The sequence below is a fragment of the Rutilus rutilus genome (assembly GCF_951802725.1).
Source record: "Rutilus rutilus genome assembly, chromosome: 17".
In the NCBI taxonomy this organism is placed as follows: Eukaryota; Metazoa; Chordata; class Actinopteri; order Cypriniformes; family Leuciscidae; genus Rutilus; species Rutilus rutilus.
This window is the reverse complement of record NC_140230.1, coordinates 34,440,738-34,464,777: the sequence shown is the minus strand read 5'-3', so window position 1 is coordinate 34,464,777 and position 24,040 is coordinate 34,440,738. Positions and strand designations below refer to the sequence as shown.

The following is a 24,040-nucleotide window of genomic DNA, read 5'->3' as shown; positions in this document are numbered from 1 at the left end:
ACACTGAAACAGCTTCCTTCTTGTTCTGCAGATACTTGAACGAATGACTGTAGCAGAGTCAAAGCTCCAAAATCTCACTCGCCATTGTGCATTGGCTTGTTTTGTACCACTCGAAGGTAACTGGGCTCTCAGGTGAGATTCCAATACGTTAGTTCAGTCTGATGTAATGTAGAACGTGACTGACTGAGGGTTTTTCATTGACTGATACCCTACCATCATTAAACTGCCTATGGTTGATGTTTTTTAGCAACTTTTATACAGTAGTATTATGAAACAGGAATCTCAAATGTTAAAAATACAAAGACAAAATTTTAGCCAATAAAAGATTTTATTGAATGATATATATACATATATATTGTTGTGTGAAACATGCAATTTGTTCTTTTATGCCTCATAATAAATAGGCTTCTAATAGGGTATTAAGTATAACTGTAACTTTGTGTAAGAAAAGTGTTGTATAAGAAAAACACTTTATAAGGTTTTTATAAGAAACCCTTGAATCTGGTTCATTAGAAAAGACACTGAGACTTGTTTTTATAAACATGTTTATTAAGAAATTGTCATTAAGAAAAGACACCACAACTGTTGTTTGTAAAGTCATTTATTGAGAAGATGGTTTATAAAGAAAAACAGACCACACTGAATGTTGTAAGCATTTATTAAGCATATGGCAGAGTAGAGAGAAATTGAAAATGTATTAGAAAGAGCTTTACCAAAGAAAGAAGAAAAATGCAATCATTACCGTCTATGTGTTGCGGACGAGACACAGAAGATACAGCGATGAAGAAAAGGTCCAGAAGAAGGAGGATGGAGAGACAAAGGCTTTATAACCAAGTCCTAGGGGGTTTCCAGGAGAGGATGACCAATGAACAAGTTTTAGGGAGTTTCCAGGAGGAGATTTCTGAAGATGTCCAAAAGTTGATGGACTTTAAAAGAGCTGGTATGAAAATGTTCAGTCAGACGCTGATTCACCAAGGACGGCCTCTCCGGTGTTAGATGCCTTGCCATTGCGCCTCATGAAGATGAAAGCTTGTAAATTATTTGATTTTGATTTATTTTTATTTTATATATTAGTACCGTTTATGTAAACTAATTAACCTGTATTTAATAAAAAATACATATAATTGAAAGTAAGAAGCTCGCCTGCCTTAAGTCTCTGTTTTACAAAATATTGAGCTGAACTAAACCACGAAGCAGTCTTTCGACTGGATTGTAAGTATGGAAATTTATATACTTACTGTTTAGAACGAATTCGACTGACTTTACCTAACCTGAGAATAAACAAAATAAGGTAGAAGGTGTCTATATTTAATACCCAAACAAGGGGTTAAATTAAAGGTGCATTGCGCAAGTCTCTGAGTTTTTGCAGAACTACCCTTCTGGCGACACGCGAAACTGCAACCAGAGTTGTGCACGCGGTTACGTTGGGGTTTGGGATGAACTAGAAGCCGGTCTCTTTGAATCCATCTTCTACTTTTGCAAAAGTCGCTTGAGTTGTCTTCACTGATGCGGATAATGGCGGCGAATACACAAACCTGCCAGACATAGCCAGGTGAGCGTGAACGCGCATGACGTCACGCCCAGTCGATTCCGACCCGAATCCCTCTTATTTATTTTACTGTACAGGATTATAGAGGCAATCGCAGTGATCATAGAAGGGCTCATTCAGCCCATCAGGCAATTTTTTAAGCATGTATGGGTTAGAAAAACAGGTATTTTTAACATGAAATGTTGCGCAATGCACCTTTAAGCACCATAAAACTATATATATATATATATATATATATATATATAGTATACACCCTGATTTGACATTCATAAAAATAACTTATTTTACTAATTAAAGTGTTAGTTTACTTTCCTCTTTCCGTGTTTCCCCCTCAACACCTTTTCAGAAACCAGTTTTCTTTAAGTTTCATTGGCACCAGTTTGACTACAGTTTATTTGTGACAGCGGTTTCTATTACAATAAAAACTCAAACAAAGCAGGTTTTACTGAAGATTTGTTTAATTTATGTTTAATAAACAGTTACAGTTAATGCACACACATTATTTGACTTGTATAACAGAGCCTCATGTAGTGCAAGAAACAACACAAATGTTCATGTAAACAGATATATTTGATTATAAATACAGTAACATGAAGAGACCCGTCCAAAACTGTATCCTGTAAATTGCAATAGTTGTCCTGAGTCTCTCCTACTCATTTTAACCAGATCATCACCTAAACTAGCTGGAAGCGTCTCATCCAGCGGGACTCACTCATGGAGAGCAGAAGCGTCCATAAAACAAAATGCTCTTGGTTGGATTGTGTCGGATGAAGAATAGGAAAGGATGGTCTGCGTTAAAGATGTGCCGGATGATCAAACAGTCCATCATTACGACGCCAGTGGCTGCAGCCGCTTCGGTTCCTTCCTCGTTGACTTCAACAAAGGCTTTATGGAACACGTTCGACACCACCAGGTCATTGTTGGAGGACATGCCTGAAAGATTCACCTTCTGCGGGTCAAAAACATCCTCCATTCCCATGCTGATCAGAAGACTGGGCAGAGACACTTCAACCTCTTCTTGACTCATGATTTCTGGTTTGGTCCATTCCATGAGCTTCTCGTAGGTCAGTGCCTTTTCAATCTGGATAATAAGAGAGACATGTCAGAGAAATAGTTGAAATAGTCAAAATGAAAACTGCTCCACAAGTAAACATCTGACTGGTCACGGCTGGCTAATTAAGCATTCAAATCACCTTCTGGAGGCCAGTGGTGTCGTCTTCCATCTCGTTAGGAAGGATGATCAACATACTGAGATTCTTCCCGTCATACGGCAGCTCCAGAACCAGACTTTTGATCTCTGGGATGTAGGCCACAGGAAACTTTGCCTTTTGATACATCATCTTTACTGGTTCAATTTTATTCTGCCAAGCATCAATGGAAACACATTATAACCCCTCAGATTTCATCATGACTGTTACAAATATTAGTAAAAAGAGCATGAAATCTCACCTTGCTCAGCTTAAACTGCTCATCTCTGGTGGCTTCCTTTGGGAATTTCTTCTCCCAGTTTTCTTTGAAGTAGATGGCGTTCACAAAGACCAGTTTCGTCCTCTCATCGATGGCTCCCTGTGGCATCAAGTCCTTGATCTTCTCTAAAATACAAATGGACATTGTTCACTTTGAGCAGTGATTTGAACTGGTTGGTTTAATATTGTTACTATAAAGCTCAACTCAAGAACCCATGAAGCCAAACATGGCCCTTGAAAAGACATTTTTGCTGAACCTAAAGTGCTGCAAAAAACATGAAATAACTTTTATTTGTAAGAGTTTAAAGTAAGTTTATAATTGAGAATAAGTTTATGCTGGATTTCACCTTGTGTTTTTGTCTCCACCCATTGGTTGATGTTGACACGAGCAGCCTCTGATTGGTTCATGAAGTCCACCTTCTCCAGTCCGGCTTCATAGTAGCTTTTTGCGTCATCGAGGTATTTCTGTAATACAGCAAATCAATTGAGGTGGAAGTGATATTAGAGTTGAGAACATTTCCAGAACCTCCAGTGAATAAACCGAGTCTTACCTCAACAAACTGGTAGGATTGGTCTCCGTAGAGACGGTTGGCGAGACTCAACACATATGGGACTCCTGGTTTGTTCAGATCACTCATGAACTTTTTGAAGCTGGAATGAATTTGATCCTCAGGTTTTTGTTCGGTTACTGGAGGATTGTTAAAGCCCAGGACCTACACAGCATTATTATGGTAGAATTAATAAAGATAACCTCACTATTTTGATAACTTCAATAGCGTGAATGCACTACTTAAATACCCATTAGAATGAATAAAAAAATAAAAATGCACTAGAAAAGAGTGATTATAATAGTTGGCACTTTACTGTTTATACAATGTTGGAACTCAAATTACAAATATTGGGTCTCAGTCTGGAAACACAATTTACCGTCTGTGAATGAACTTTTAAATGTACTGTTGCTCACTGTTTAATGTTGTATTTCTCTGAATGTAAGTTCTTGGAAATATAGAAACTTGGAATATAATCACTCTTAGAAGAAAAGGTTCTATATAGAATATATAGGTTTCCATCAGTATAGAACCTTCCCATCATGGGATCATTTTATGGATCATTTTTAAAATCTGATTTCATTTTTTGAATTAAACAGGCCAGGAAATAATTAAACATTATTTCTAGGGAAAAAAATAACTTGTTAAACATTAAATTATTATGCAATCATTTAAGGAATTTCTCTTGTCCCTCTGTCTCAGTCTACTCTCTCGTCACCCACTTTTAAAAGTATATTGTGTGAGATCACCTTAATCATCTGATCTGCTGTGTTTCCTCTTGCACCGAGCGACACCATGGCCAGAGCCGAGGAGATGCTGACAGGAGAGAAGAACACATTTCCTGATGCGTTTCCTCCGCTGATCTTCTTGAACAGGTTGAGGGAGAACTGTGTGTTTGCTGCAGTCAAAGGCTCCATTTTCACAAGCTAGAAAGTAAGAGAGAGAGAGAGATGATCAGCATAACAATGTGAAAATAATTAAATCCCAAACACAGCATTGCTCAGTTCAGTTGTCACAAGGAAGAAACAGTCAATCAATGCTTTATCTCTCAAATGACATCAGTTTTCAGATCAGAACAGTAGTTAAACAGTTTGCATCATTATTCTAACCAACAGAGAAGTTAAATAAAAAGCATTACCTAGAGTATTCAGCAGGAACAATGAAGTTTCTCCGTGTGTCGGAGGTGAATGAATGATCTGCTGAGTGTCATTCTTATAAACGTTACCTTGCCCTGAAGAGCCCGTCCTCTAAACTAATCCAGCCCTTCTGTAAAACTAAAGGCTTGTTTGACAGGTGAAACTCGTCGCTTTGAATGTCGAAAGGAATGTAGATCCGCGATCCACAGAAACAAAAGCAAATATTGGCGTTCCAGGCTAATTGTTGCCAATAACATGGATGCAACATCTGTAATTTCCTTTCATTTTTAGTTCTGTAATAGACACATTTTATACAGATATCAAGCTGTCAGAGTGTAATACTAACAGAGAACGTTCTTTGACCAGGTTTCTCTTAAAGTTATAAACAAAAACATTCTTTAAGTAGGGTTAATCGAACTGTTCAAAGTAGGCTATATGGTCTTTAATAATATTCCCAAAAGACGGAAGTCACAAAAACATTAGTACTTAAACATCATTCATAGAACGTTTTTTTCTGAAACAGTTTTGGACATTAGTTTGAATTTTTTTAAATGTTAGCCTACTACGTGTTTCAGAAAGTTCAGTGAACATTCCAAAGTAATGTTCCGGTAATGTTTACAAAATTATAAAATAGAATGTATGCTCTACCAAAAAAAAAAAAAAAAAACTTTTTAAAAACATTTAAAACTGGACGTTTTAAACGTCCAGAGATCATTCACAAATAACATGTTAATATCTTAATGGTTAGCAAAACATTCTAAGATAGGCTAATATTTTTGTTAGCTGGATGGAATAATGCTGAAATGCATTGGGGGTTCTTACAGTACTTCTCGGCCCCCCAAAAATAATATTTTTTTCATTTTCAGAATGTTGAATGATTTTCTATATTTCTATAGATCAATCTATATGGTTAAAAGCGCTATATAAATGAAGGTGATTTGACTTGACTTGACAGTAATAATCTACAATCTTACTTAATAGAATTTGATATAAACCAAGGAGTGTTAATCTGTGTCCTCATCATGCCATTTCCCATGATGCTTGGGGGAGAGCAAGTTGGACTGCATTTTTAACTGAATCTGATTATAACTTGCTGAAGCTGGAATGAATTTGGTCCTCAGGTTTTTCCTCTGGACATTTCTGTTTGCATCAACAATATCAGATTTAATCAGTTGAATCAGACGAACCCAAAGGATACATGCATCTCTACAGTAAATACAGCTGTTCATGCAACAGAACCTTGACAGAATGTTAGCTAAAGTTCTGAGAACGTTCCCTGTTAACTGGGTTAGTGTTTGATGTTTGATATCACAGGTTCGTGTTTAAAGTCTGTGTAGAGAGAATGGTGTCGTCTTAGCGGCCCCTAATTTAATAACAAATGACCGTTGCGACGGAAGTGAATCAATCAAATTAAACTAACTTTAGCTGGAAAATAACTTTATTAAAGAACCGCTATAAAGCCAAAACAATCTCTGTTACCTTAAATTATACGTTTATCTCTGTAAAGCTGCTTTGAAACACTCTACATTGTTAAAAGCACTATATAAATGAAGATGACTTGACTTGACTTTTTCAACAGAAAACATGACTCCCCCATTGGTGTATAATATTCTTGACTATCACGCACCACAGACGTAGGCTATAAGCTCCCACGGAGCAAGGCAGAAGACAACAAGAAGAATAGCTAACGTTATGGATGAGACTGAGGGAGTTAAAGATGTCGACATGACTGAGAATAGAGACATTCCTGATCACGCATGGTCATATATGAGAGAGATTATGTAATTGTCTACGTTAAAAAGGATTCCTGGCGAATGCATTGCTAATTGTGTCAACCTAAAAAGCACAAAGTGCTGGCTTTCAAGAATTCGCCGTTGAATTTAAGAAAGCACTTAAAGGTTGTGTTTGACAGTTAATGCCCAGTTTTTGAAGGGATTCGCAGGGGTTCAGATTTAGGAGCGGCTAAGGATTTTTCCCAACAATTTTGTTTCTCAGTGTTTGTATAAGGGATGTTGCCACATGTTGCTGGTGCTGATGACACACACATTAATATTCAGTCTTTAGGACAAATTGTTTAGGCCAGTGAATAGTCCATGTTGCCAATTTGAGCATACTGATTTAAGTAAATACTTTCCTTTTTTTTTAATGGAAATGTGTTCTCTGCTGTTCATTTCTCTATTAAGCGGTCATCTGAAACCTGACAGGTTGAGTCAGATAGTTTCCATATGCTGTAAAACCAGTAAATCAGGTGAAGTGTAAATTATGCTTGCATTCTAATTTTCTTTCTGTTTGTACTTAAATAGAATTTACAGTATAACTCCATCAGCTTAGTCTTTTCTCTGCTTGTGTATTACATGGTAGTTGCTCAGCCTGGATACATTCATTAGCTAACAAAATTAGATTTGTAAGTTCTTTTGTATTAAAGCATCAATAGGATGTGAGGTCCAGCGCGACACTAAAACAGGTAGTAGCAATGGCTACTTTTTACTTAAGTAGAGGCCATATTTTTTTTTACTTTACCTTGAGTGAAAAAGTGTAGTGTACTTCAACTTTTACCAGAGTCTTTTTAAACATGAGTATCTGTACTTTTGCTTGAGTGAAGGATGTGTGCACGTTTGCCATCTCTGGCTATATAGGCTATCGAAATATAATGCTATAACCAACAAACAACATGATTATAGCTTGAGAGCTGTAATAGTAAAAACGTGCGAAACGTTTACGATAGAGTCCCACATGTAATACTCAGCTGTTGGCGTTTACACTGAAGTCTCACAGCAGACACGCCCCTTCAAACAGAGCGTTCAAATCAGAGGCTAACATCAGGGTAGGAAAAAGCACACAGGATTGAACTCAACACTTGCAATAAATAATGGGGAAGCATGAAAATGGTATGTGTGATGAATGTCATGTTTTAGAAACAGCAGAGCATGTATTTTTTAAATGTAACAAATATGATGATCAACAACCAGTGGAGCCATGTAATTGGAAAGTCATGTGACCAACTGATAATGGGAGTGTCATTAATTAAGTGGGGTTAAAACACCTGTTGTGTGTGTGTGTTCACATAGAAGAATGGGATGAGTGCTGGAGCACATATTTTGTTGACTGTGCAAACCTATACAAAATAAAACAACATGCAAGCTTCAAGGATAAACGTGTCACAGAAGCTTTTCCTGCACTAATGGTGCGTTCCAGGCAACCTGTAACCCGTGTTTTTCCAACCTTATACCCGTGAAAGTGCACTGGAACGACAGTCAAACTCGAACCATACAAAACAACAATGGCAGCCCCTACGGATGCAGTGTTTCTGCAGGCGGTACACGGTGAGAATACACTTTAGGACAATATAATGTTGCAGTCAAATTAATAATAATATAATAATAATAAATAAACAAGGAGTAAGCACCAAGGCGACAGAAATTATTAAAAATGTGCATAAGCCCCATAAGGTCCGCCATGCTGGTTTGTTTACATCTAGCTACCGCAATTCCTTGCGCTCAGGTAGTTTGGCGTGACTGGCCTGGGACGCTACGAAGTCGTGAGTCGTGGTTTGAAGTCGTGATTTACGTGCTCAAAACCCTGCCTGGAACGCAGCATAAGCTCTTTAGCTGTTTTTGGATTGTTTTTATGTGCTGCTACAAGTTAGTCAACAAAATTGTTTATTCGTGAACGTGAACGCGTCGACTTTGGATTCAAGGAAGAGGCCCTCATGCTTTGACCGGACGGAAAGGAAGCGCAGCGCTGACTGATGGAGATTCGCTCTGCTCTCGCTTGTTTTAATCAGAAGGATTATTGCACATTGGACTTTCAAAGCAACAGGACCGACATCTTTGGATATGTTTGCTGCTAACAATCATTGCACAATTGGATGTTCAAAGCAACAGGACCGACATCTTCGGATAAGTTTGATGCTGTTGAACCGGTAGGACATTGGTTTGTTACGTCTTTGCTTGTGTTCGCTGAATGATTTGAAAAGGTTTAGCAGTTTGTTTACGATTGAAGCAGCGCTGTTGGTGTGTTTAGTGAATTATTGTTTAGATTGGGCTTTTGTGAATCTATTGGAGTTGTGAGACATATCCGATGATATGCGTTGTTTTGGATTGTGTTTGCTTGTTGTGGGAAGCGTGCCGTATTTAGACGCGCTGAGGTGTGCGTACTTCAATCATGAGTGAGATTGAAACGGGTGCGGATGTTGAACCTGAACAGGACAAATGTAAAAGAAAAGTTCAACTCACAGCAAAGGCTTTGACTTATAAACTTGAGCAACTTCAGAAAGAACGAAAAAGAAATGTAAATGTGATTAAAAGTTCTATACCAGTCATCAAAGAACTCATGCTGAAAAATGAGAACATTTCAGCTGTACAGTCTGAACTTGAAACTTTGGTGCAAACTTTTAAAGAGACAGTCAAGCTTCATGATTCAGTGATCCCATTATTGCCTAGTGATGAACAGATCAAACAAAATGAGTGGTTCTCAAGCATTTATAAACCCAGTGATGCATTTATAAAAGAGACAAAGCAATGGATAAATGGAATTGAGATATCAAGTGATGATAACCAGGATCAACAGTCGAAAACAGTTGAATGCCCTTCAAATGAACAGAATATGTCTCAAGTTTCCATGCATAATCAAGACGATATAAACCCAAGTGACAGTGTTTCTAATGTTGGAAGTAAAGGATCAAGTCCACGTAGCTCTGCCACAAGACGTTCAACTACATCAACAACTTCTTCGGCCCGCATTAAGGCAGAGGCTGATATTGCGGCTTTGTTGGTACGTCAAAATTTAACGAAGGAAAAACATGCAATTGAAGAAAAGGAACAGAACTTAAGAGGATTTTGAGTTGTGAATGGAGATTGCTGCAACACTGGCAAGTCAAATGGACTCATTGTGGAGATTAGAACTGTGCAGCTCCAGGACCGAGTTGGACCTGAGAAACCCTGTTCTAGAGGGTTGAGAGTGGAAACATTCCTGAGGAACAAGAATTGGGTGTTTGGACCTCAGTTTCTTCTTTTACCTGAACAGGAGTGGCCAGTTAATCCTATTGACCAGGGGGAATGTTCACCAGATGATCCAGAGATAAAAGCAAGTGTCACAGTCAATGCTGTACAAATAGAAGAGAATATGGATGTTACAACATACTTCATTCAGTATTTCTCCTCTTGGACCCTTTTAAAGAGGAAGTCAGAAGACAAAATCACTGAGTATGTCTTTAATACAATCTTGCATGGACGAAAACCAACAAAGACAACATTTAAAAGAGGAAATGGAGAAAATCAAGGCACAATGTGGCAGAAGTGAGCTTTCTGTGGTAGAGCTAAAGAAAGCTGAATTAGAGGTAATTCGTTACTGCCAAAGAAAAAGATACTCTGATGAACTCTCAAGCTTGTAAAAGGGAAAAAATGTGAAAAAGAACAGTCACATTTATAAGCTCAATCCTATCCTTGAAGATGGTGTTTTAAGAGTTGGCGGACGTTTGAGTAGGGCGGTTATGCCTGAAGAGACAAAACATCCCACTATACTTGCTAAGGATTTTCACATCTCAGACATCATTCTTAAACATATACATCAAGAGGTGGGTCATGGTGGTCGAAACTATATGCTATCAAGGTTGCATCAGAGGTACTGGATACCTGGTGCCAGTTTAGCCATAAGGAAGATATTGTCCAAGTGTGTGATCTGCAAGCGTTTGCAAGCAGCTCCAGGGCATCAACAGATGGCAAACCTACCTCTGAATAGAGTTTCTCCAGATAAACCTACATTTACGTACGTCGGAGTTGACTGTTTTGGACCCTTTGAAATTAAGAGCAGAAGAAGTATTGTGAAGAGATACGGGGTTATCTTCACATGCCTAGCCATTCGTGCTATTCATATCGAAGTGGTACAATCATTGGATACTGATTCCTTTATTAATGCACTGCGACGATTTAACACAGACATGGACTTATTACACGTATCACATTGACACACCACATATTTCTCACTTCACATGTACTGACACTGTGTTATGGACTTTACAAGGACTCAGTACTGAAGAATTAATGTATTAAATGTGCAATTAAAAACGAAATGTGCAAAAATTTATGATTGTTGTAAAGTGTGTGTGTGTGTATATGTATGCGCATGTATGTTTTTTTTTTTTTTTTTGCTGAACATACAGCGCCAGCAGAGGGTGCGCGGGGCATTACATCTTCATCTAAAAACAAAACAAAAACAAAACAGATGCATCACCCATGTAGGCTATCCAGTAGGTGGTGGTAATACTCCTAAGGAGTGAGCGGCAAAATGCCTTTTATTTATAAATTGTGACAATTTTTGGTGTACAAATCATGCTAACATCATAAGTGCACCATAGGAAACATAAAAAAAAATAATAAAACAATGCAGTTCATGACCCCTTTAAAATCTGGAACGCATGCACTCGTTGTGTCAACTTGCTTCCTGGTTCCTCTGTCTCAGTCTACTTTTGTGTGAGTGTGTGAGAATGTGTGTGTGAGGCTCAAAATGTGCTCTCAGTAGGGCCGTTAAGACCAGAGAGAGGTCCCAAGAGGGGATGAGGCGTGGCCGAGGAGGATTCAATCTCCTGGCACTTCTCAGGAACCTGATGATCAAGTCAAGTTTCCCCAGAGACTTACCGTGCTCTGCATCATGGATAGTTGCAACACACACTTTCAGGGTGGAGGGAGACAAGCTTCGCTCCAACCCGTCTTGCAAGAAAGAAAGCATGACATTGACAGGAAGAACACCAATCAATGAAGAGGTGCCACGTCAAAGCGTAAGCGATTTGTAGATGGGGCTTTAGCTCAGTGATAGTGTCAGCTACCACTGGAGGTTGGCCACTTAAGTCCTCCGCGTCCCATCCAAAGACCACACGTGGAGGTTCCAGAGGTCTGGACATTGGTGCCACGTGGTACCCCGTTCCTGAGAAGCAACCGCATCCAGAAATGCACGAATGGAGAGGAGTCTTAAAAAAGACGCTCGCCGTCCGCTTGCTCTTTTAGGGAAAAGTGCACTTTCACTGTCGAACCATCTAGGGGGACAGTTGCTGCACTTATCTGTGCAAAGGAATGCTCTTTCAGATGTGCAACCTCCACTGAAACATGCCGTCAATCCAACACTGAAACAGCTTCCCTCTTGTTCTGCAGATACTCGAACTAATGATTATAGCAGAGTCAAACTTGTCCACTCGGCTCCAAAATCTCTCGCCATTGTGCATTGGCTTGTTTTGTACCACTCGAAGGTAACTGGGCTCTCAGGTGAGATTCCAATACGTTAGTTCAGTCTGATGTAATGTAGAACGTGACTGACTGAGGGTTTTTCATTGACTGATACCCTACCATCATTAAACTGCCTATGGTTGATGTTTTTTAGCAACTTTTATACAGTAGTATTATGAAACAGGAATCTCAAATGTTAAAAATACAAAGACAAAATTTTAGCCAATAAAAGATTTTATTGAATGATATATATACATATATATTGTTGTGTGAAACATGCAATTTGTTCTTTTATGCCTCATAATAAATAGGCTTCTAATAGGGTATTAAGTATAACTGTAACTTTGTGTAAGAAAAGTGTTGTATAAGAAAAACACTTTATAAGGTTTTTATAAGAAACCCTTGAATCTGGTTCATTAGAAAAGACACTGAGACTTGTTTTTATAAACATGTTTATTAAGAAATTGTCATTAAGAAAAGACACCACAACTGTTGTTTGTAAAGTCATTTATTGAGAAGATGGTTTATAAAGAAAAACAGACCACACTGAATGTTGTAAGCATTTATTAAGCATATGGCAGAGTAGAGAGAAATTGAAAATGTATTAGAAAGAGCTTTACCAAAGAAAGAAGAAAAATGCAATCATTACCGTCTATGTGTTGCGGACGAGACACAGAAGATACAGCGATGAAGAAAAGGTCCAGAAGAAGGAGGATGGAGAGACAAAGGCTTTATAACCAAGTCCTAGGGGGTTTCCAGGAGAGGATGACCAATGAACAAGTTTTAGGGAGTTTCCAGGAGGAGATTTCTGAAGATGTCCAAAAGTTGATGGACTTTAAAAGAGCTGGTATGAAAATGTTCAGTCAGACGCTGATTCACCAAGGACGGCCTCTCCGGTGTTAGATGCCTTGCCATTGCGCCTCATGAAGATGAAAGCTTGTAAATTATTTGATTTTGATTTATTTTTATTTTATATATTAGTACCGTTTATGTAAACTAATTAACCTGTATTTAATAAAAAATACATATAATTGAAAGTAAGAAGCTCGCCTGCCTTAAGTCTCTGTTTTACAAAATATTGAGCTGAACTAAACCACGAAGCAGTCTTTCGACTGGATTGTAAGTATGGAAATTTATATACTTACTGTTTAGAACGAATTCGACTGACTTTACCTAACCTGAGAATAAACAAAATAAGGTAGAAGGTGTCTATATTTAATACCCAAACAAGGGGTTAAATTAAAGGTGCATTGCGCAAGTCTCTGAGTTTTTGCAGAACTACCCTTCTGGCGACACGCGAAACTGCAACCAGAGTTGTGCACGCGGTTACGTTGGGGTTTGGGATGAACTAGAAGCCGGTCTCTTTGAATCCATCTTCTACTTTTGCAAAAGTCGCTTGAGTTGTCTTCACTGATGCGGATAATGGCGGCGAATACACAAACCTGCCAGACATAGCCAGGTGAGCGTGAACGCGCATGACGTCACGCCCAGTCGATTCCGACCCGAATCCCTCTTATTTATTTTACTGTACAGGATTATAGAGGCAATCGCAGTGATCATAGAAGGGCTCATTCAGCCCATCAGGCAATTTTTTAAGCATGTATGGGTTAGAAAAACAGGTATTTTTAACATGAAATGTTGCGCAATGCACCTTTAAGCACCATAAAACTATATATATATATATATATATATATATATATATAGTATACACCCTGATTTGACATTCATAAAAATAACTTATTTTACTAATTAAAGTGTTAGTTTACTTTCCTCTTTCCGTGTTTCCCCCTCAACACCTTTTCAGAAACCAGTTTTCTTTAAGTTTCATTGGCACCAGTTTGACTACAGTTTATTTGTGACAGCGGTTTCTATTACAATAAAAACTCAAACAAAGCAGGTTTTACTGAAGATTTGTTTAATTTATGTTTAATAAACAGTTACAGTTAATGCACACACATTATTTGACTTGTATAACAGAGCCTCATGTAGTGCAAGAAACAACACAAATGTTCATGTAAACAGATATATTTGATTATAAATACAGTAACATGAAGAGACCCGTCCAAAACTGTATCCTGTAAATTGCAATAGTTGTCCTGAGTCTCTCCTACTCATTTTAACCAGATCATCACCTAAACTAGCTGGAAGCGTCTCATCCAGCGGGACTCACTCATGGAGAGCAGAAGCGTCCATAAAACAAAATGCTCTTGGTTGGATTGTGTCGGATGAAGAATAGGAAAGGATGGTCTGCGTTAAAGACGTGCCGGATGATCAAACAGTCCATCATTACGACGCCAGTGGCTGCAGCCGCTTCGGTTCCTTCCTCGTTGACTTCAACAAAGGCTTTATGGAACACGTTCGACACCACCAGGTCATTGTTGGAGGACATGCCTGAAAGATTCACCTTCTGCGGGTCAAAAACATCCTCCATTCCCATGCTGATCAGAAGACTGGGCAGAGACACTTCAACCTCTTCTTGACTCATGATTTCTGGTTTGGTCCATTCCATGAGCTTCTCGTAGGTCAGTGCCTTTTCAATCTGGATAATAAGAGAGACATGTCAGAGAAATAGTTGAAATAGTCAAAATGAAAACTGCTCCACAAGTAAACATCTGACTGGTCACGGCTGGCTAATTAAGCATTCAAATCACCTTCTGGAGGCCAGTGGTGTCGTCTTCCATCTCGTTAGGAAGGATGATCAACATACTGAGATTCTTCCCGTCATACGGCAGCTCCAGAACCAGACTTTTGATCTCTGGGATGTAGGCCAGAGGAAACTTTGCCTTTTGATACATCATCTTTACTGGTTCAATTTTATTCTGCCAAGCATCAATGGAAACACATTATAACCCCTCAGATTTCATCATGACTGTTACAAATATTAGTAAAAAGAGCATGAAATCTCACCTTGCTCAGCTTAAACTGCTCATCTCTGGTGGCTTCCTTTGGGAATTTCTTCTCCCAGTTTTCTTTGAAGTAGATGGCGTTCACAAAGACCAGTTTCGTCCTCTCATCGATGGCTCCCTGTGGCATCAAGTCCTTGATCTTCTCTAAAATACAAATGGACATTGTTCACTTTGAGCAGTGATTTGAACTGGTTGGTTTAATATTGTTACTATAAAGCTCAACTCAAGAACCCATGAAGCCAAACATGGCCCTTGAAAAGACATTTTTGCTGAACCTAAAGTGCTGCAAAAAACATGAAATAACTTTTATTTGTAAGAGTTTAAAGTAAGTTTATAATTGAGAATAAGTTTATGCTGGATTTCACCTTGTGTTTTTGTCTCCACCCATTGGTTGATGTTGACACGAGCAGCCTCTGATTGGTTCATGAAGTCCACCTTCTCCAGTCCGGCTTCATAGTAGCTTTTTGCGTCATCGAGGTATTTCTGTAATACAGCAAACCGATTGAGGTGGAAGTGATATTAGAGTTGAGAACATTTCCAGAACCTCCAGTGAATAAACCGAGTCTTACCTCAACAAACTGGTAGGATTGGTCTCCGTAGAGACGGTTGGCGAGACTCAACACATATGGGACTCCTGGTTTGTTCAGATCACTCATGAACTTTTTGAAGCTGGAATGAATTTGATCCTCAGGTTTTTGTTCGGTTACTGGAGGATTGTTAAAGCCCAGGACCTACACAGCATTATTATGGTAGAATTAATAAAGATAACCTCACTATTTTGATAACTTCAATAGCGTGAATGCACTACTTAAATACCCATTAGAATGAATAAAAAAATAAAAATGCACTAGAAAAGAGTGATTATAATAGTTGGCACTTTACTGTTTATACAATGTTGGAACTCAAATTACAAATATTGGGTCTCAGTCTGGAAACACAATTTACCGTCTGTGAATGAACTTTTAAATGTACTGTTGCTCACTGTTTAATGTTGTATTTCTCTGAATGTAAGTTCTTGGAAATATAGAAACTTGGAATATAATCACTCTTAGAAGAAAAGGTTCTATATAGAATATATAGGTTTCCATCAGTATAGAACCTTCCCATCATGGGATCATTTTATGGATCATTTTTAAAATCTGATTTCATTTTTTGAATTAAACAGGCCAGGAAATAATTAAACATTATTTCTAGGGAAAAAAATAACTTGTTAAACATTAAATTATTATGCAATCATTTAAGGAATTTCTCTTGTCCCTCTGTCTCAGTCTACTCTCTCGTCACCCACTTTTAAAAGTATATTGTGTGAGATCACCTTAATCATCTGATCTGCTGTGTTTCCTCTTGCACCGAGCGACACCATGGCCAGAGCCGAGGAGATGCTGACAGGAGAGAAGAACACATTTCCTGATGCGTTTCCTCCGCTGATCTTCTTGAACAGGTTGAGGGAGAACTGTGTGTTTGCTGCAGTCAAAGGCTCCATTTTCACAAGCTAGAAAGTAAGAGAGAGAGAGAGATGATCAGCATAACAATGTGAAAATAATTAAATCCCAAACACAGCATTGCTCAGTTCAGTTGTCACAAGGAAGAAACAGTCAATCAATGCTTTATCTCTCAAATGACATCAGTTTTCAGATCAGAACAGTAGTTAAACAGTTTGCATCATTATTCTAACCAACAGAGAAGTTAAATAAAAAGCATTACCTAGAGTATTCAGCAGGAACAATGAAGTTTCTCCGTGTGTCGGAGGTGAATGAATGATCTGCTGAGTGTCATTCTTATAAACGTTACCTCGCCCTGAAGAGCCCGTCCTCTAAACTAATCCAGCCCTTCTGTAAAACTAAAGGCTTGTTTGACAGGTGAAACTCGTCGCTTTGAATGTCGAAAGGAATGTAGATCCGCGATCCACAGAAACAAAAGCAAATATTGGCGTTCCAGGCTAATTGTTGCCAATAACATGGATGCAACATCTGTAATTTCCTTTCATTTTTAGTTCTGTAATAGACACATTTTATACAGATATCAAGCTGTCAGAGTGTAATACTAACAGAGAACGTTCTTTGACCAGGTTTCTCTTAAAGTTATAAACAAAAACATTCTTTAAGTAGGGTTAATCGAACTGTTCAAAGTAGGCTATATGGTCTTTAATAATATTCCCAAAAGACGGAAGTCACAAAAACATTAGTACTTAAACATCATTCATAGAACGTTTTTTTCTGAAACAGTTTTGGACATTAGTTTGAATTTTTTTAAATGTTAGCCTACTACGTGTTTCAGAAAGTTCAGTGAACATTCCAAAGTAATGTTCCGGTAATGTTTACAAAATTATAAAATAGAATGTATGCTCTACCAAAAAAAAAAAAAAAAAACTTTTTAAAAACATTTAAAACTGGACGTTTTAAACGTCCAGAGATCATTCACAAATAACATGTTAATATCTTAATGGTTAGCAAAACATTCTAAGATAGGCTAATATTTTTGTTAGCTGGATGGAATAATGCTGAAATGCATTGGGGGTTCTTACAGTACTTCTCGGCCCCCCAAAAATAATATTTTTTTCATTTTCAGAATGTTGAATGATTTTCTATATTTCTATAGATCAATCTATATGGTTAAAAGCGCTATATAAATGAAGGTGATTTGACTTGACTTGACAGTAATAATCTACAATCTTACTTAATAGAATTTGATATAAACCAAGGAGTGTTAATCTGTGTCCTCATCATGCCATTTCCCATGATGCTTGGGGGAGAGCAAGTTGGACTGCATTTTTAACTGAATCTGATTATAACTTGCTGAAGCTGGAATGAATTTGGTCCTCAGGTTTTTCCTCTGGACATTTCTGTTTGCATCAACAATATCAGATTTAATCAGTTGAATCAGACGAACCCAAAGGATACATGCATCTCTACAGTAAATACAGCTGTTCATGCAACAGAACCTTGACAGAATGTTAGCTAAAGTTCTGAGAACGTTCCCTGTTAACTGGGTTAGTGTTTGATGTTTGATATCACAGGTTCGTGTTTAAAGTCTGTGTAGAGAGAATGGTGTCGTCTTAGCGGCCCCTAATTTAATAACAAATGACCGTTGCGACGGAAGTGAATCAATCAAATTAAACTAACTTTAGCTGGAAAATAACTTTATTAAAGAACCGCTATAAAGCCAAAACAATCTCTGTTACCTTAAATTATACGTTTATCTCTGTAAAGCTGCTTTGAAACACTCTACATTGTTAAAAGCACTATATAAATGAAGATGACTTGACTTGACTTTTTCAACAGAAAACATGACTCCCCCATTGGTGTATAATATTCTTGACTATCACGCACCACAGACGTAGGCTATAAGCTCCCACGGAGCAAGGCAGAAGACAACAAGAAGAATAGCTAACGTTATGGATGAGACTGAGGGAGTTAAAGATGTCGACATGACTGAGAATAGAGACATTCCTGATCACGCATGGTCATATATGAGAGAGATTATGTAATTGTCTACGTTAAAAAGGATTCCTGGCGAATGCATTGCTAATTGTGTCAACCTAAAAAGCACAAAGTGCTGGCTTTCAAGAATTCGCCGTTGAATTTAAGAAAGCACTTAAAGGTTGTGTTTGACAGTTAATGCCCAGTTTTTGAAGGGATTCGCAGGGGTTCAGATTTAGGAGCGGCTAAGGATTTTTCCCAACAATTTTGTTTCTCAGTGTTTGTATAAGGGATGTTGCCACATGTTGCTGGTGCTGATGACACACACATTAATATTCAGTCTTTAGGACAAATTGTTTAGGCCAGTGAATAGTCCATGTTGCCAATTTGAGCATACTGATTTAAGTAAATACTTTCCTTTTTTTTTAATGGAAATGTGTTCTCTGCTGTTCATTTCTCTATTAAGCGGTCATCTGAAACCTGACAGGTTGAGTCAGATAGTTTCCATATGCTGTAAAACCAGTAAATCAGGTGAAGTGTAAATTATGCTTGCATTCTAATTTTCTTTCTGTTTGTACTTAAATAGAATTTACAGTATAACTCCATCAGCTTAGTCTTTTCTCTGCTTGTGTATTACATGGTAGTTGCTCAGCCTGGATACATTCATTAGCTAACAAAATTAGATTTGTAAGTTCTTTTGTATTAAAGCATCAATAGGATGTGAGGTCCAGCGCGACACTAAAACAGGTAGTAGCAATGGCTACTTTTTACTTAAGTAGAGGCCATATTTTTTTTTACTTTACCTTGAGTGAAAAAGTGTAGTGTACTTCAACTTTTACCAGAGTCTTTTTAAACATGAGTATCTGTACTTTTGCTTGAGTGAAGGATGTGTGCACGTTTGCCATCTCTGGCTATATAGGCTATCGAAATATAATGCTATAACCAACAAACAACATGATTATAGCTTGAGAGCTGTAATAGTAAAAACGTGCGAAACGTTTACGATAGAGTCCCACATGTAATACTCAGCTGTTGGCGTTTACACTGAAGTCTCACAGCAGACACGCCCCTTCAAACAGAGCGTTCAAATCAGAGGCTAACATCAGGGTAGGAAAAAGCACACAGGATTGAACTCAACACTTGCAATAAATAATGGGGAAGCATGAAAATGGTATGTGTGATGAATGTCATGTTTTAGAAACAGCAGAGCATGTATTTTTTAAATGTAACAAATATGATGATCAACAACCAGTGGAGCCATGTAATTGGAAAGTCATGTGACCAACTGATAATGGGAGTGTCATTAATTAAGTGGGGTTAAAACACCTGTTGTGTGTGTGTGTTCACATAGAAGAATGGGATGAGTGCTGGAGCACATATTTTGTTGACTGTGCAAACCTATACAAAATAAAACAACATGCAAGCTTCAAGGATAAACGTGTCACAGAAGCTTTTCCTGCACTAATGGTGCGTTCCAGGCAACCTGTAACCCGTGTTTTTCCAACCTTATACCCGTGAAAGTGCACTGGAACGACAGTCAAACTCGAACCATACAAAACAACAATGGCAGCCCCTACGGATGCAGTGTTTCTGCAGGCGGTACACGGTGAGAATACACTTTAGGACAATATAATGTTGCAGTCAAATTAATAATAATATAATAATAATAAATAAACAAGGAGTAAGCACCAAGGCGACAGAAATTATTAAAAATGTGCATAAGCCCCATAAGGTCCGCCATGCTGGTTTGTTTACATCTAGCTACCGCAATTCCTTGCGCTCAGGTAGTTTGGCGTGACTGGCCTGGGACGCTACGAAGTCGTGAGTCGTGGTTTGAAGTCGTGATTTACGTGCTCAAAACCCTGCCTGGAACGCAGCATAAGCTCTTTAGCTGTTTTTGGATTGTTTTTATGTGCTGCTACAAGTTAGTCAACAAAATTGTTTATTCGTGAACGTGAACGCGTCGACTTTGGATTCAAGGAAGAGGCCCTCATGCTTTGACCGGACGGAAAGGAAGCGCAGCGCTGACTGATGGAGATTCGCTCTGCTCTCGCTTGTTTTAATCAGAAGGATTATTGCACATTGGACTTTCAAAGCAACAGGACCGACATCTTTGGATATGTTTGCTGCTAACAATCATTGCACAATTGGATGTTCAAAGCAACAGGACCGACATCTTCGGATAAGTTTGATGCTGTTGAACCGGTAGGACATTGGTTTGTTACGTCTTTGCTTGTGTTCGCTGAATGATTTGAAAAGGTTTAGCAGTTTGTTTACGATTGAAGCAGCGCTGTTGGTGTGTTTAGTGAATTATTGTTTAGATTGGGCTTTTGTGAATCTATTGGAGTTGTGAGACATATCCGATGATATGGGTTGTTTTGGATTGTGTTTGCTTGTTGTGGGAAGCGTGCCGTATTTAGACGCGCTGAGGTGTGCGTACTTCAATCATGAGTGAGATTGAAACGGGTGCGGATGTTGAACCTGAACAGGACAAATGTAAAAGAAAAGTTCAACTCACAGCAAAGGCTTTGACTTATAAACTTGAGCAACTTCAGAAAGAACGAAAAAGAAATGTAAATGTGATTAAAAGTTCTATACCAGTCATCAAAGAACTCATGCTGAAAAATGAGAACATTTCAGCTGTACAGTCTGAACTTGAAACTTTGGTGCAAACTTTTAAAGAGACAGTCAAGCTTCATGATTCAGTGATCCCATTATTGCCTAGTGATGAACAGATCAAACAAAATGAGTGGTTCTCAAGCATTTATAAACCCAGTGATGCATTTATAAAAGAGACAAAGCAATGGATAAATGGAATTGAGATATCAAGTGATGATAACCAGGATCAACAGTCGAAAACAGTTGAATGCCCTTCAAATGAACAGAATATGTCTCAAGTTTCCATGCATAATCAAGACGATATAAACCCAAGTGACAGTGTTTCTAATGTTGGAAGTAAAGGATCAAGTCCACGTAGCTCTGCCACAAGACGTTCAACTACATCAACAACTTCTTCGGCCCGCATTAAGGCAGAGGCTGATATTGCGGCTTTGTTGGTACGTCAAAATTTAACGAAGGAAAAACATGCAATTGAAGAAAAGGAACAGAACTTAAGAGGATTTTGAGTTGTGAATGGAGATTGCTGCAACACTGGCAAGTCAAATGGACTCATTGTGGAGATTAGAACTGTGCAGCTCCAGGACCGAGTTGGACCTGAGAAACCCTGTTCTAGAGGGTTGAGAGTGGAAACATTCCTGAGGAACAAGAATTGGGTGTTTGGACCTCAGTTTCTTCTTTTACCTGAACAGGAGTGGCCAGTTAATCCTATTGACCAGGGGGAATGTTCACCAGATGATCCAGAGATAAAAGCAAGTGTCACAGTCAATGCTGTACAAATAGAAGAGAATATGGATGTTACAACATACTTCATTCAGTATTTCTCCTCTTGGACCCTTTTAAAGAGGAAGTCAGAAGACAAAATCACTGAGTATGTCTTTAATACAATCTTGCATGGACGAAAACCAACAAAGACAACATTTAAAAGAGGAAATGGAGAAAATCAAGGCACAATGTGGCAGAAGTGAGCTTTCTGTGGTAGAGCTAAAGAAAGCTGAATTAGAGGTAATTCGTTACTGCCAAAGAAAAAGATACTCTGATGAACTCTCAAGCTTGTAAAAGGGAAAAAATGTGAAAAAGAACAGTCACATTTATAAGCTCAATCCTATCCTTGAAGATGGTGTTTTAAGAGTTGGCGGACGTTTGAGTAGGGCGGTTATGCCTGAAGAGACAAAACATCCCGCTATACTTGCTAAGGATTTTCACATCTCAGACATCATTCTTAAACATATACATCAAGAGGTGGGTCATGGTGGTCGAAACTATATGCTATCAAGGTTGCATCAGAGGTACTGGATACCTGGTGCCAGTTTAGCCATAAGGAAGATATTGTCCAAGTGTGTGATCTGCAAGCGTTTGCAAGCAGCTCCAGGGCATCAACAGATGGCAAACCTACCTCTGAATAGAGTTTCTCCAGATAAACCTACATTTACGTACGTCGGAGTTGACTGTTTTGGACCCTTTGAAATTAAGAGCAGAAGAAGTATTGTGAAGAGATACGGGGTTATCTTCACATGCCTAGCCATTCGTGCTATTCATATCGAAGTGGTACAATCATTGGATACTGATTCCTTTATTAATGCACTGCGACGATTTAACACAGACATGGACTTATTACACGTATCACATTGACACACCACATATTTCTCACTTCACATGTACTGACACTGTGTTATGGACTTTACAAGGACTCAGTACTGAAGAATTAATGTATTAAATGTGCAATTAAAAACGAAATGTGCAAAAATTTATGATTGTTGTAAAGTGTGTGTGTGTGTATATGTATGCGCATGTATGTTTTTTTTTTTTTTTTTAGCTGAACATACAGCGCCAGCAGAGGGTGCGCGGGGCATTACATCTTCATCTAAAAAAAACACCAAAAAAACCCAGATGCATCACCCATGTAGGCTATCCAGTAGGTGGTGGTAATACTCCTAAGGAGTGAGCAGCAAAATGCCTTTTATTTATAAATTGTGACAATTTTTGGTGTACAAATCATGCTAACATCATAAGTGCACCATCGGAAACATAAAAATAAATAAATAAAACAATGCAGTTCATGACCCCTTTAAAATCTGGAACGCATGCACTCGTCGTGTCAACTTGCTTCCTGGTTCCTCTGTCTCAGTCTACTTTTGTGTGAGTTTGTGAGAATGTGTGTGTGAGGCTCAAAATGTGCTCTCAGTAGGGCCGTTAAGACCAGAGAGAGGTCCCAAGAGGGGATGAGGCGTGGCTGAGGAGGATTCAATCTCCTGGCACTTCTCAGGAACCTGATGATCAAGTCAAGTTTCCCCAGAGACTTACCGTGCACTGCATCATGGATAGTTGCAACACACACTTTCAGGGTGGAGGGAGACAAGCTTCGCTCCAACCCGTCTTGCAAGAAAGAAAGCATGACATTGACAGGAAGAACACCAATCAATGAAGAGGTGCCACGTCAAAGCGTAAGCGATTTGTAGAGGGGGCTTTAGCTCAGTGATAGTGTCAGCTACCACTGGAGGTTGGCCACTTAAGTCCTCCGCGTCCCATCCAAAGACCACACGTGGAGGTTCCAGAGGTCTGGACATTGGTGCCACGTGGTACCCCGTTCCTGAGAAGCAACTGCATCCAGAAATGCACGGATGGAGAGGAGTCTTAAAAAAGACGCTCGCCGTCCGCTTGCTCTTTTAGGGAAAAGTGCACTTTCACTGTCGAACCATCTAGGGGGACAGTTGCTGCACATATCTGTGCAAAGGAATGCTCTTTCAGATGTGCAACCTCCACTGAAACATGCCATCAATCCAACACTGAAACAGCTTCCCTCTTGTTCTGCAGATACTCGAACTAATGATTGTAGCAGAGTCAAACTTGTCCACTCGGCTCCATAATCTCTCGCCATTGTGCATTGGCTTGTTTTGTACCACTCGAAGGTAACTGGGCTCTCAGGTGAGATTCCAATACGTTAGTTCAGTCTGATGTAATGTAGAACGTGACTGACTGAGGGTTTTTCATTGACTGATACCCTACCATCATTAAACTGCCTATGGTTGATGTTTTTTAGCAACTTTTATACAGTAGTATTATGAAACAGGAATCTCAAATGTTAAAAATACAAAGACAAAATTTTAGCCAATAAAAGATTTTATTGAATGATATATATACATATATATTGTTGTGTGAAACATGCAATTTGTTCTTTTATGC

At 38.7% G+C, this 24,040-nt stretch overlaps 3 protein-coding genes across 3 annotated transcripts in view; all 3 read right to left on the bottom strand.

Annotated features, from left to right (window-relative positions):
• Positions 1-24,040, bottom strand: part of LOC311275948 (leukocyte elastase inhibitor-like) — a 174,873-nt gene that overhangs the window by 50,992 nt on the left and 99,841 nt on the right. The gene's annotated exons all lie outside the window — the stretch shown is intronic.
• Positions 1,995-4,488, bottom strand: LOC311275963 (leukocyte elastase inhibitor-like). Its single transcript, XM_084385337.1, has 6 exons — positions 4,313-4,488; positions 3,567-3,728; positions 3,363-3,480; positions 2,999-3,141; positions 2,743-2,910; positions 1,995-2,630 (listed from the first exon to the last, which is right to left on the bottom strand). The coding sequence occupies exons 1-6, from the start codon at positions 4,478-4,480 to the stop codon at positions 2,262-2,264; spliced, it is 1,128 nt and encodes a 375-aa protein (XP_084241463.1). The 5' UTR covers positions 4,481-4,488; the 3' UTR covers positions 1,995-2,261.
• LOC311275961 (leukocyte elastase inhibitor-like) lies at positions 13,819-16,313 on the bottom strand. Its single transcript, XM_084385335.1, has 6 exons — positions 16,138-16,313; positions 15,392-15,553; positions 15,188-15,305; positions 14,824-14,966; positions 14,568-14,735; positions 13,819-14,455 (listed from the first exon to the last, which is right to left on the bottom strand). The coding sequence occupies exons 1-6, from the start codon at positions 16,303-16,305 to the stop codon at positions 14,087-14,089; spliced, it is 1,128 nt and encodes a 375-aa protein (XP_084241461.1). The 5' UTR covers positions 16,306-16,313; the 3' UTR covers positions 13,819-14,086.